The following is a 14,560-nucleotide window of genomic DNA, read 5'->3' on the forward strand; positions in this document are numbered from 1 at the left end:
GTAGGATATACAACTTCCAGACGTGATAGTATGAACCAATACAAGGAAAAAAATTCTAGAAGCATGAGCCTTAAAATGAGTAACTTATTAGCTATGGACACTTATACATCTTCGATAGTGTGAAACACATCTCTTCTGCAGCAAGCTCTTTGATCTCATATTTTAGAAGATGTAGTATTGACCAAAACAATAAAAAGTACAGTAAATATGGGCCCTAAAATGCATACCTTAAGAAATATGAGCACTTATTTATCTCTGTTATTGTGAGCAAGTGCCCATAGCTCTTAAGGTATGCATTTTAGAATCCACATTTACTGGATATTTTTTCTTGTTTTGGTCCATACTACCACCTCAGAAAGTTGCCTACCGTACAGTCTTAGCAACAACAACACCGGTACAAGTATTCCAGTATCAGAAGCATCAGAACGATTTCTTCTTATGACTTTTGACTCGGTCGTTTCCGACACAGAGACCACTAGCTCGAATTGATACATTTATCCCCCTCCATCATCCCGAAAGTCTCTAACATCAGGACGGTACTCGGGGCAGACCACCCCATTTCAGTAATCTTATAGGCCACAAACCAATGCCTTACTGACGCTGCTTCCTGACAGGGTGCATGGTCATGTTGATACAATCATCGTCTATGAACTGTAAAATATGTTCATACCCTCCCGCATTTAGAATTTTCTTAAGTGCAATAGCGTATCACACCCTAACCACGATAAACACCCCTATATCATTCTCCAGGCATTCGCACAACCCAAATTCTTCCGTCTGATTGCCACAGAGTGTAACGTGAATCAACATTCCAAATCCACTCCTTATAATACACTCCTGGAAATTGAAATAAGAACACCGTGAATTCATTGTCCCAGGAAGGGGAAACTTTATTGACACATTCCTGGGGTCAGATACATCACATGATCACACTGACAGAACCACAGGCACATAGACACAGGCAACAGAGCATGCACAATGTCGGCACTAGTACAGTGTATATCCACCTTTCGCAGCAATGCAGGCTGCTATTCTCCCATGGAGACGATCGTAGAGATGCTGGATGTAGTCCTGTGGAACGGCTTGCCATGCCATTTCCACCTGGCGCCTCAGTTGGACCAGCGTTCGTGCTGGACGTGCAGACCGCGTGAGACGACGCTTCATCCAGTCCCAAACATGCTCAATGGGGGACAGATCCGGAGATCTTGTTGGCCAAGGTAGTTGACTTACACCTTCTAGAGCACGTTGGGTGGCACGGGATACATGCGGACGTGCATTGTCCTGTTGGAACAGCAAGTTCCCTTGCCGGTCTAGGAATGGTAGAACGATCGGTTCGATGACGGTTTGGATGTATCGTGCACTATTCAGTGTCCCCTCGACGATCACCAGTGGTGTACGGCTAGTGTAGGAGATCGCTCCCCACACCATGATGCCGGGTGTTGGCCCTGTGTGCCTCGGTCGTATGCAGTCCTGATTGTGGCGCTCACCTGCACGGCGCCAAACACGCATACGACCATCATTGGCACCAAGGCAGAAGCGACTCTCATCGCTGAAGATGACACGTCTCCATTCGTCCCTCCATTCACGCCTGTCGCGACACCACTGGAGGCGGGCTGCACGATGTTGGGGCGTGAGCGGAAGACGGCCTAACGGTGTGCGGGACCGTACCCCAGCTTCATGGAGACGGTTGCGAATGGTCCTCGCCGATACCCCAGGAGCAACAGTGTCCCTAATTTGCTGGGAAGTGGCAGTGCGGTCCCCTACGGCACTGCGTAGGATCCTACGGTCTTGGCGTGCATCCGTGCGTCGCTGCGGTCCGGTCCCAGGTCGACGGGCACGTGCACCTTCCGCCGACCACTGGCGACAACATCGATGTACTGTGGAGACCTCACGCCCCACGTGTTGAGCAATTCGGCGTTACGTCCACCCGGCCTCCCGCATGCCCACTATACGCCCTCGCTCAAAGTCCGTCAACTGCACATACGGTTCACGTCCACGCTGTCGCGGCATGCTACCAGTGTTAAAGACTGCGATGGAGCTCCGTATGCCACGGCAAACTGGCTGACACTGACGGCGGCGGTGCACAAATGCTGCGCAGCTAGCGCCATTCGACGGCCAACACCGCGGTTCCTGGTGTGTCCGCTGTGCCGTGCGTGTGATCATTGCTTGTACAGCCCTCTCGCAGTGTCCGGAGCAAGTATGGTGGGTCTGACACACCGGTGTCAATGTGTTCTTTTTTCCATTTCCAGGAGTGTATAATACAATGAAGTAATAAGCAACCAGTTGCACAAAATAAATTTAATTTCTTTACCGGTTTCGGGCATTTGGTGCCCTTATTCAAAAGGAGCACCAAGACGTGAAGTTCTTGACTCCAGTCCTCCAAATACACAGAAGCGTCAAATAAACTGGTATAGGCATGCGCATTCAAATACAGAAATATGTAAACAGGTAGAATATGGCGCTGCGGTTGGCAACGCCTATATAAGACAACAAGTGTCTGGCGCAGTTTTTAGATCAGTTACCGCTGCTACAATGGCAGATTATCAAGATTTAAATGAGTTTGAACTTGGTATTATAGTCGGCGCACGAGCTATAGGACACAGCACCTCCGAGGTAGCGATGAAGTGGGGATTTTTCCGTATGTCCATTTCACGAGTGTACCATGAATATCAGGAATCCGGTAAAATATCAAATCTCCGACATCGCTGCGACTGGAAAAAGATCCTGCAAGAACGGGACCAACGACGACTGAAGAGAACCGTTCAACGTGATAGAACTGCAACCCTTCCCCAGGTTGCTGCAGATTTCAATGCTCGGCCATCAACAAGTGTCAATGTGCGAACCATTCAACGAATCATCATTGATATGGGCTTTCGGAGCCGAAGGCCCACTCGTGTATCCTTGATGACTGCACTAGACAAAGCTTTACGCCTCGCCTGGGACAGTCAACGCCGACATTGGGCTATTGATTACTGGAAACATGTTGCCTGGTCGAACGAGTCTCGTTTCAAATTGTATCGAGCGGATGGACGTGTACGGTTATGGAGACAATCTCATCAATCCATGGACCTTGCATGTCAACAGGGGCTGTTCAAGTTGGTGGAGGCTCTGTAATGGTGTGGGTCGTGTGCAGTTGGAGTGATACGCGACCCGTGAGACGTCTAGATATGTCTCTGACGGGTGACACGTACGTAAGCATCCTGTCTGATTACCTGCATCCAACCATGTCTATTGTGCATTTCTACGCACTTGGGCAATTCCAGCAGGACAATGCAACACCCCATACGTCTAGCATTGTTACAGAGTGGCTCCAGGAACACTCTTCAGAGTTTAAACAATTCCACTGGTCACCAAACTCCCCAGACATGAACATTATTGAGCATATCTGGGATGCCTTGCAGCGTGCTGTTCAGAGGCGATCTCCACCCCCACGTACTCTTACGGATTTATGGACAGCCCTACAGGATTCATGGTGTCAGTCCCCTCCAGCACTACTTCAGACATTAGTCGAATCCATGCCACGTCGTGTTGTGGCACGTCTGCGTGCCCTCGGTAGCCCTACACAATATTAGGCAGGTATACCAGTGTCTTTGGCTCTTCAGTGCAGGAAGGTCCTCAATGCATCGAGGCCAAGAATGGTCTGCATCCACTGCTTAGCATTGACTACAGAAATGTACGACCTCTGAGGAGCTGTTCTACCACTGAACCTCATTTTTATAACTCCCTACGCATTGTATTTTGCTAGCTGGACTGCTGACAGCACTTTGGAACTAAAGAGTGATTCCTTCTGCCGATTTCGTGCGATTTTCTACAACCACTCTTGTCAATGCTCTTTGGTCCCTATCCGTCAGTACATAGCATCTGCGTGTTCTGGGTTCAGCCGTGGTTGTTCCTACGCGTTTCCACTTTACAATAACATCACCTACAGTCGACTTTGTGAGCCTTAGAAGGGGTTAAATTTCGCTGATTGATTCCTTACATCTGTGCGTTCCTTAGTAAAGGAACATTTGATTAGGTTGCGCATAGAGGTATATAGACGATCATCTTCCCTCGCTCGATTGGTAACTAGGCCACGTTCGAAGTCACTGAGCTCTACTGACCGACCGTGCCTCCTGTTACTGCTTTTCTATTGACAGCGTAATATTCCTCGCCTCCTTTTATATTGGCGGGTGGTCGCAGGTTTGAATCCTACCTCGGGCGTGGATGTGTGTAATGTCCTTACGTCAGTTAGGTTTAAGTAGTTCTAAGTCTAGGGGACTGATGACCTCAGATGTTAAGTTCAAAATCAAATGGTTCAAATGGCTCTGAGCACTATGGGACATAACATCTATGGTCATCAGTCCCCTAGAACTTAGAACTACTTAAACCTAACTAACCTAAGGACATCACACAACACCCAGTCATCACGAGGCAGAGAAAATCCCTGACCCCGCCGGGAATCGAACCCGGGAACCCGGGCGTGTCAGATGTTGAGTCCCATAGTGCTTAGAGCCATTTGGACCATTTTTTATTTTGGCGGGTCAGCTTCTCATAACATCCACTAGTCAGTACCGCATTATATAGTGGTGTCCGTATGCTTTTGATCGGATACTGAAACTGTAACGCACTCAAAATGGTTCAAATGGCTCTGAGCACTATGGGACTTAACTTCTAAGGTCATCAGTCCCCTAGAACTTAAAACTACTTAAACCTAACTAACCTAAGGACATCACACACATCCATGCCCGAGGCAAGATTCGAACCTCCGTCCGTAGCGGTCGCACGGTTCCAGACTGTAGCACCTAGAACCGCTCTGCCACACCGGCCGGCTGTAACGCACTGCGCACAAATAGGCGGAAAAATTAATTATTGTTCGATTACACTATTAGCGATAAGTCATTGTAAATAGTAACGACCTAAAATATTTTTGATCTTCTGTCCAGAGCGACATAAAAGTGGAAGGACCAAATAAACTTGCTTACATGTCATGCAGAGAATCATTGGTAGAATTTTATGGAAAAGTTCTCTACGTGCTAAAGAAGTAACTTACAAATACCTCTTTCGATCGGTAAATGAACATCTTTGGTCAGTTTGTGGCCCTTAAAAGGTAGGGTTAACAGAGAATTTAGAAAGACTGACAGCAGAGCTGCACTACTAGTCACCGGTTCGTTTCGGAAGCGCAAGAGCGTGATGGAGGTGCCTGTCAGTCCACTGGCAGGCGCTACCAGGGACTTTTGTGCGTAACGGAGGAGTTTCATGCTAAAATTCCAAGAACAGTTGGCTGACATGCTGCTTCCTCCCACGTACCTCTCGCGAAACAACCATAATTGGAAAAACAGAGAAATTTCATGTAATAGTAATCATACCAACAGACGTTCTGGACGCTCATCATTTGCTTATGTAGACGGGAAACGGGGGGGGGGGGGGGGGGAGAGAAGGGGGGGAAGGGGGGGAGGGGGGTAATAACAGTACCAGAAGAACCAGCATCAACAAATGCCACAGGGGCTTTCGTTGTATATATTGCGATGGATAATTTTTTACACGTGAAATGAGTTAAAAAATCGAAACACAAAACTGAAAATAAAATAAATATTGGAACTGTGGCGCGTCGAGGCTGAACGAATCCAGTAGCTATTATTTTTCAACTAGTCTGTTTAGTCTGTAAAACAAACATATGCAATACTCTTTCTAACTTAACTTTCCCATAAAGATGGAAGACTAACAAACGACAGGTAAGATTACAGGCTTTCAGCGAGTGAAACAGGAAAATAAAATAGTAAAAATGGCATAAATTTACCCGTATTCTGGACCGACCAGTGGCCTACTGGGTGTGAACGCAAATGTGTGAATTGTAGTAATGCGTTTCTTTGTTTTATCTGTACTCGAATTCGGCTCATATTAAATTCTTAAATACAAATTGTTCAAAAAAGTTTTCAGCACCAACACATCTGCGAATGTGAGTGAGATTAGATTTATGGGAAGCAGGAAATGAGAGAATAAGCTCTACGAAACCAAATACCTAACTGCACTGTGAAAGAGAAACCAGAAGATAAAACGGAATAAAGACAGCCTGTTCAAAGCGTACGAAACTTCACAGTTTTGAAAGCAAAATCTGCCGCTTGTTTACATTCAGTGCTCTGTTGTTCTACCCCATGCCTTGTGACATAGTTTGTCTTTGATAAGGTGTCCGCAAAGATGTCGAGATGTTACTGTCCATGCCTGCCCCACATTTCGACGGCAGACCTCCTGAGGTGGCCCAGTATGTAAGGAGAGTTACTGAGACAAGGCAGTGTTGGTTCCCAAGCGTGTTGGTTCATGCTAGCAGATATGACAGGTCATTTCATTTGGTTGGTTACTATAAGGCTCGACAGTAGGCTGGCTGATATTGCACAACCCACACATTACGCTCGATAGCGATGAGAGCTGTCCAAGATATGTACATGACGCTGTCCAAACCATGACTTACCCTCTGCCCTGCTGAGTCCGTGGGACTGAATGTATGACACGTGCATTCGTACATAGATGCCTCCACTTACTTCTACGATGATCATTAGGCTTCAGGCAAATTCTGCTTTTGCCAATATAGAGAACCCGTTGTCACTGATCAAAGCTGAATTGCAGATATTCCCTTACCCACCTTCTTCGCACTTCACAGTAATGTCTCCTCATGCTGTTGTTCATAATGACTCCTAGAGTGTGGAGACGGTTGTATACTGTCTGGGTCGACGGAGCCCTCTCAGTTGCCTCCAAAAATGCAATCCGCAGTTCTGTTGGGTCATGCTGGGGCAGTTATGAGACATAATTTGTAGATCACGGCCCTCAGCTGGTGTTTCCGACGTGGGCGACCACTGCGAGGCAGATTTTCAATGTTGCATGTTCAAATTACATCTTTATGACTTACGTCAATTCGGCGAGTAACGTCCCATTCTGACAACACTTCTTCCCCTAAAGTGACAATGCGAAAACGAGCTAAGCTTGAAATGAACATTCTAATCATTTTGGCAGACAGAACAGTGTACACAATCCGTACAGTCTTGCTCACAGTTGAAGAAACAGCGCAATCTACTGAACCGCAGATCTACTTTTACTTGAATTATACAAGTGGACGTACACTGGGGTTTGTAAAAATTGCAAGATCCAGAAGAAGACAAGTATTTACAATGAAATTTGTTCCACAGATGAGGGACATGACATACAAATGATTGGAACTACCTTGAGGATACTCTGCGGTGCGAAGCCTCCGTGTGCTGGAGTCAGAGCCTTCAGATATCGTAACATGGAATCAAAGAAGGCATGAAGCTTGGGAACATACCGCCACCCGCAATGTAGGCGCGTCCACATAGCATCGACAGTGGTTGCAGGAGGATCATATCCCGGACTGTTCCATGGGTGATATGCAAGGTGAACGTGCAGTCCAGAGAAGCAATGGTACCCGTAGATATTTGAATAATGCTTGCACATTCCTCGTAACATGTGGCCAGGCATTGTCCTGCTGAAGTATAGCACGTGAGGCCAGTGCCTCGGACTCTAAGACGTCCCTGATGCAGCGACTGCTGTTCAGATTGCCCTGCCTCCCAATTCATCACACTTAGCATTTGTCAGCTATGCTGCTCAACAGTGCAGTCTGCCAGTCACCACGGTAGCGTCTAACACGTACGCTACCATCAGTGTAGGGTAAGTTGACGCGTGACTTGTCCGGAAACAGTATGTATTGCCTCAGCACGGTGATGACGTTCATGTGCCCATAGCAGTCTGAGGCGTTGATGAAGCCGGCGCAATGGCATGCGTGCCACCAGCACAAGCCTCAGGAGAAAGCATCGAACCATCGACGGAGACATGTCTAAACCCATTGCAGTACTTCAACGACGCGTCAACGCTGTGGACGAAACTGTTCTGTCGGCTACGGCCATATAATCGGGTATCCGCCCTTCGCGATGTACAACCCTTTTCTGTCTATTGGTTCCTGACTCGCATCGCTGTCAAAACACGGTGACTTGTACAACCAATCCGTTTCCTGGAGACCAACCACTCTGCCCCGTTCGAACTCACTCTGCGCAGTTTTACGTCGACATGACATACTGAAACTTGCTTGCATGTTTTCACTTCGTTTGACGGCTCTGCGCCGCCTAAGCGTGGCTTAACAAGTAACCTGTCCGGACATACAAGAAAGGACGCTGCTGGGCCTGCGTGCACGCCATCTCTCTACAATCTTAATCACTTGTCATGGGTCACTGTTCTATACATCCTCCGACTTTGGTGTGATTCGTAACATTCTTCCTGAAGTTTGCAATTTTTATAAACATAATGACTCACATGGTAAAAAGAGTGTTGCGGAAGAGGTTCCTGTTAAAAAAAAGCACGCACTCACACATACACATACAGATTGTGCAAGGTACGAGAACAGTACAAAACGTTTTTTGGGCATTTTATTTTGGAGAGAGTTTCAGTAATACTAAGGCTCAAGGTTTCATGCGAGATGTAACTTTCAACTGTCTAGTTATAAGTTGTGTACGTCAGTTCTTTGTGATTGTGTTATCTGCTTTAGGACAATGTATAAAGACGACATAAAACATCCCACAAAACGCAGACAAGATACGTTGATTATGGGAAGCATTAATTTCACGTTCTCCTTTTACAGGACTAAAATGAAGCTGAATGCAGCACACCAGGAAGTTCTTCAAAGGTAATAACCACGCGAAGTACACTATCGCGTGCATACTTTATTTATAACCTGTTACCAAAATTAAGACTTGTACATTTGATACCATATTAAGATGTAGTCATATTTCTTACTTTTGTTTATTACCAGTTGGATAGAATTTGGCACGACATACTTCAGGAGGACATCCAACAACTCTGTCAATCAATGGCAATCCGAATAACTGCTTGCATAAGAGGAAGAGGTGAACCAACGCGTTATTGACTTGCTCAAATTGTGAAGATCTTTCTCTTGAATAAACCGTCCAATTTTTCTGAAGTTGTAATCATTTGTTTGTCTGTACATGTACGTCACATCTACCGTTCTCTGTCCCATTAGGATATTTCCTTCGTGGCGCGTCTTTTTTTTTTGTCTTAGAGTGTATCTTTGTCATTTAGCGCTTTAGACGGATGTGCCAGTAGCACCTACTCACAATGCTGTGCACCATCTCAAATTGAAACTTCGCAAAGTAACGATATCTATTAGGTACATAATGTGGTGTCACCGCCAGACACCACACTTGCTAGATGGTAGCTTTAAATCGGCCGCGGCCCATTAGTACATGTCGGACCCGCGTGTCGCCACTTTCAGTGATAGCAGACCGAGCGCCACCACACGGCAGGTCGAGAGAGACGTACTAGCACTCGCCCCAGTTGTACGGACGACGCAGCTAGCGATGCACACTGACGAAGCCTCGCTCATTTGCAGAGCAGATAGTTAGAATAGCCTTCAGCTAATTCAATGGCTACGACCTAGCAAGGCGCCATTAGCCTTAGATAGCTTGTATCTAAAGAGTCTCACTTTTATCGCCACAATCTCCAGATGTACCACAAGGATGGATTAAAGTTAAGTATTCCAGAAGCTACTTACTTTTCTTTATAGCATTCATTACGTATCCTGTTTCAGACCTCACTCCATCCTTCGTGAGCTTATAGCGTGCATTGCGGTCCCCTCAAACCACACTGTGTCGGCACATCACACAACGTATGTAGATTGTGGACAGTTGTGAATGTGGGTCCCACGGGAAGCGTGTAAGGAATTAGTCGCGTTATTCCTTTGTTTCCTCGGTGGCTCAGATGGATAGAGCGTCTGCCATGTAAGCAGGAGATCCCGGTCGGGGCACACATTTTCAGCTGTCCCCATCGAGGCATATCAACAACACCTGTCGGCATCTGAGGGTTTCAATTAATTATCATTTAACGATAGTGCATCGGAAGACCAATTTAGATGATGTTGCCCGACGTCAGTACCGCAAGGGGCTATTGCATTCTGTGCACGGCGGAGAGGCTGATCCTGAAATGCTCTATTTTAATGATGAAGCATGACTGCATTTGTCGGAGCAAGTGAACTCACAGAACAATCGATGTCGGAGTTCTGAAAATTTTCACGCTCCACAGACTGCAATAGCCAGGTGTAGCAGCGACATCGAGCAAGTCCGTTCGCTCAGGCTTCGGAAAGCCCAGCGGTATCGACCAGCCGCCGTGTCATTCTCAGCCGATAGGTGTCACTTGATGCGTATATGGAGGGGCATGTGGTCAGCCACCGCTCTCCCACCCGTTGTTAGTTTTCGTGACCGGAACAGATACTTGTCTCTCAAGTAGCTCCTCAATTGGCCTCACAAGGGCTGAGTGCACCCCGCTTGCCAACAGCGCTCTTCATACATGGACGGTGAACCATCCAAGTGCTAACGAAGACCGACAGCGCTTAAGTTCGGTATCTGACTGGAACCGGTGTTACCACTGCGGTTATGCCGTTGACGACATCGAGCAACAGTATCTGAATTTTTAAAGTTTCAATTCGAATTTATACATAGCACTCTAAGTAGATGGAACAAACACTCCAGTCAAAAACGCTAAGCAGCGGAATGATTTTCCTCACACCTCTCTTACCCATGATTAGTATAGTTCTGTTGGCGGCCGCGGTGGTCTCGCGGTTCTAGGCGCTCAGTCCGGAGCCGCGCGACTGCTACGGTCGCAGGTTCGAATCCTGCCTCGGGCATGGATGTGTGTGTTGTCCTTAGGTTAGTTAGGTTTAAGTAGTTCTAAGTTCTAGGGGACTGATGGCCACAGATGTTAAGTCCCATAGTGCTCAGAGCCATTTGAACCATTTTTATAGTTCTGTTAAAATCGGTACGCAACCTGCTAGAGAAAAATCTGGGTGGAATAATACTGATTGGACAGTACTTAATGAGTTAGCAGCTCTCTATAATGAGTGTGATGTTGAGCTCAGAAAGAACATAAGCCTTCAGTATTATATTACACAGCTTTGGAAGTAAAATTTTCCAGAGAAGAAAACAAAAAACACTGTGTGAAACTGTTATGTATACAAATTGGAGAGGGACGATCTTCATGGTTTCAGACTAATTGTGGAGTTCAGTAACAAAGTACACTGCCGCCACTACTGTTCATCACTGTTACAAATGATATAATAAAGAAACTCAAGAAAAGTTTTGGTAAACTTGAAAGAGAAAAGGACTTTCAGAGCAGATTTTCAACGTGTGGAAATCCCTGTTCCAGGAATACAACCTCCACACCACCGATACCAAGGCAGTGGTGATGGCAGTTAACAAAGAGGGGCATCCTGAAAGTGATAAACTAGGAGAGCACTAGCCAGAGTGTGGAGACGCCTTCCCGTGCGTCGGAAGCATAATCTCCACGTATAATTTGATTCTACAGGAGATTAACAGCAGAGTGAAGAAGGGTTCGGAATTCTAAAAACAAGTGAGAATCCTTTTATTGGACGTCATGATTCCAAAACCAGTGAAATGATTGCTGTTCGACAGCTATTTCATATGGAAGGCATACACTCTCACAAAGAGAGTAACATCGACACTCCATGCATCAGAAATGAAATTCCTTAGATCTACCACCCAGAAGACAAAGATGAATGTATTAAGGAACGAAGAGGTGAGAAAGAAAGCTGGCATCCCATTTAGACAGCATCAGCACGTCCAGAGTACGGTGGTAAGGACATTTAATAAGGTTGGAGCCTACAAGAACAGCCCGATTAAATTTGGAAAACCATGCTGTCCTGCAGTGAAAGCTTGTCTTCTACAAACCAATGATGTAAATGTGAATTTTTAAATCTGTTGCTACTCTAGTTGACACACAAACACACACACTCACACACGGAAAAAGAGAGATAAAAGTAAACAAAATTCAAATTCAGCGCCGAACTCTCTCTCGGGGACAAATGAACGCCGACGGGGTTAGAACTCACAACAACATAGTGCTCACCGCGTTTTGCGGAGTGAAAAGGCGTTCGTAAAACCGAAATTACAAAAAAATGTTGAAATGTGTGTGAGATCTTATGGGACTTAACTGCTAAGGTCATCAGTCCCTAAGGTTACGCACTACTTAACCTAAATTATCCTAGGGTCATACACACACACCCATGCCCGAGGGAGAACTCGAACCTCCGCCGGGACCAGCCGCACAGTCCATGACTGCAGCGCATGAGACCGCTCGGCTAATCCCGCGCGGCCCGACATTACACAAAGTACATTAACATGTGCGTGCAGTGCCCTCAGAACGCAAAATAAGAAGGATCAGCCACAATAAAACGTGAGTAATAACAAATATATACGCAAAACATTTTGCCACACCAAAATCACGCCCCACGGAGAGGCCGCGAGGTCTTGGGCGCCGTGTCACGGAATGCGCGGGAGGTTCGAGTCCGCCCTCGGGCATGGGTCTGTGTTTGTTGTTTTTAGTATAAGTTAGTTTACGTTAGTTTAAGTAGTGTGTAAGTCTAGGGACCGATGACCTCGGCAGTTTGGTCCCTTAGGATTTCACACCCATTTGAACCAAAATCACGTTTCTTTTTAAATCAAGGGCTGTGTTAACTCCCTGATAAAACTCACATTTACATTATCTGTGTTGCAAATGACAAGCTATCAGTATAGGACGCCATACAGATGGCTCCGCAAAACCTTATAATGTACAATCACTTTGTTAGATCAGCTACAATCTAAAATAGGTTCACTTCTTACGAATTTCAATAAACAAAACCCTCTGATGATGGCACAAAGGTGTCGAAACATGTTTGGGTAACAAGAGAAAAAACAGTGTTTTTGCATAATTGTAACTGCAAAGATAGAAAAAATACAAAAGCTGAAAATCCAAAATTTGAATAATTCCTGTCGGGATTGAAACCGATTGTTGCATGTGACACTCGTCTCCGGTTCCTGTCAGATAAAATCGTTAACCGGTTACTGTTCTTACGCCGTCTTGCATGGTTGCGAGTAATACACCATTCCTTGTAGCCACGCTGCACCGTGCGTTGATGAACCAACAAATCTGACAACTTCATCCTCGGCGTGGCCATGGACACGCCGAACACAATAACTCCTATCTGCCATTCAGTCACATCTCCACGTCGGCCCACCTTACAGCTCTGATTCCATACAACCGACTGACACATACAGACCACATCATTGCAATGACTTAAGTCGGTATTGGAGGGCCATATGAGCGCCTAGTACCAGTTTTGCACCGTCTACAGCGCTCTTAAGCGACCAATGTGCTGTTTTAAGGAGGTGATTTCTATTTTTTCTGGTGAGCTTACGTGGACTGAAAGAAGTGGAAGAGGCTCATTAACAGTCCCTGGGAAACTAGAACTGTACAATAATGATGATGTTACATTTCTTACCAAGCCCCTACTTAGTGTTAACAAAATAATCCTTCATCGTGTAGAGCGTGTTGCTTAACAGGTACTTTTTAACATCGTTTTAGGTAATTTCGTTTTAGTAATCTCATCCTTCAGCAGGTTATTGTACAGTTTTATTTCTCGGTAGAGAATGAGACGAGGGAGACACCAAAAGAAATGCTCACTATTTTTTTAAAAAAAATCCATATTTCATTCTACACGTTTGAAAGTTTTACGGTGTGTAGATAGATCCTTTAGGAACAATATTTTCATTTCTCCACATAATTTCCATCCCTCTCAACTGCCTTAGGCCACCTTGAAACCAGCGCCTGTACACCCGCACGGTAAAATTCTGGACCAACCTGTTGGAGCCACTGTTTGGCAGCGTGCACAAGGGAGTCATTATCATCAAACCTTGTTCCACTAAGAGAGTCTTCCAGTTTCCCAAAGAGATGATAGTCACATGGAGCCAGGTCAGGACTGTAAGGCGTGTGTTTCAGTGTTGTCCATCCGAGTTTTGTGATCGCTTCCATGGTTTTTTGACTGACATATGGCAGTGCATTGTCGTGCAACAGCGAAACATTCTTCTTTTGCCGATGTGGTCGAACACGACTCAGTCGAGCTTGAAGTTTCTTCAGTGTCGTCACATATGCATCACAATTTATGGTGGTTCCACTTGGCATTATGTCCACAAGCAGGAGTCCTTCGGAATCGAAAAACACCGTAGCCATAACTTTTCCAGCAGGTGTGGTTTTGAATTTTTTTTCTTGGGTGAATTTGCATGTTTCATCACCTTTCACAATTCTTCCAAGAAATTCATCTCCACCATTGTCGTACTGTTCCAAAAGTTCGCTGCATACCGTTTTTCTTGTTTCTTTGTGAGCCACTGTCAACATCTTAGGAACCCACCTGGAACAAACCTTTTTTAACGCCAACACTTTCAGTATTCTGCAAACACTTCCTTCCCCTATCCCAACGTAGCGTGACAATTCGTTCACTGTCAGCAGTCACCAATTCTTTAACAATCTGCACATTGTCTGGAGTGTGTGCAGTACGAGGCCTTTCGCTGTAAGGACAATCCTCAATATTGCTGTGCCCGCTTTCATCACGTAACCTGCTTGCCCATCGACTAAATGTACTGCGATCGACAGCAGCATCTCCATACACCTTTTTCAACATCTTGTGGATGTTTCCGACTGTCTCGTTTCCACAGCACAGGAATTCTATGACAGCACG

General features: G+C 45.8%; 1 protein-coding gene across 1 annotated transcript in view; it reads left to right on the forward strand.

Moving 5' to 3' along the window:
* LOC126471545 (osmotic avoidance abnormal protein 3) overlaps nt 1–14,560 on the forward strand; it is a 379,608-nt gene that overhangs the window by 225,268 nt on the left and 139,780 nt on the right. Inside the window, exon 10 of the mRNA XM_050099771.1 lies at nt 8,618–8,662. Coding sequence (XP_049955728.1) covers nt 8,618–8,662 — 45 coding nt within the window. The remainder of the gene's footprint in view (nt 1–8,617; nt 8,663–14,560) is intronic.

The sequence above is a fragment of the Schistocerca serialis genome, chromosome 3, assembly GCF_023864345.2.
Source record: "Schistocerca serialis cubense isolate TAMUIC-IGC-003099 chromosome 3, iqSchSeri2.2, whole genome shotgun sequence".
Lineage (NCBI taxonomy): Eukaryota > Metazoa > Arthropoda > Insecta > Orthoptera > Acrididae > Schistocerca > Schistocerca serialis.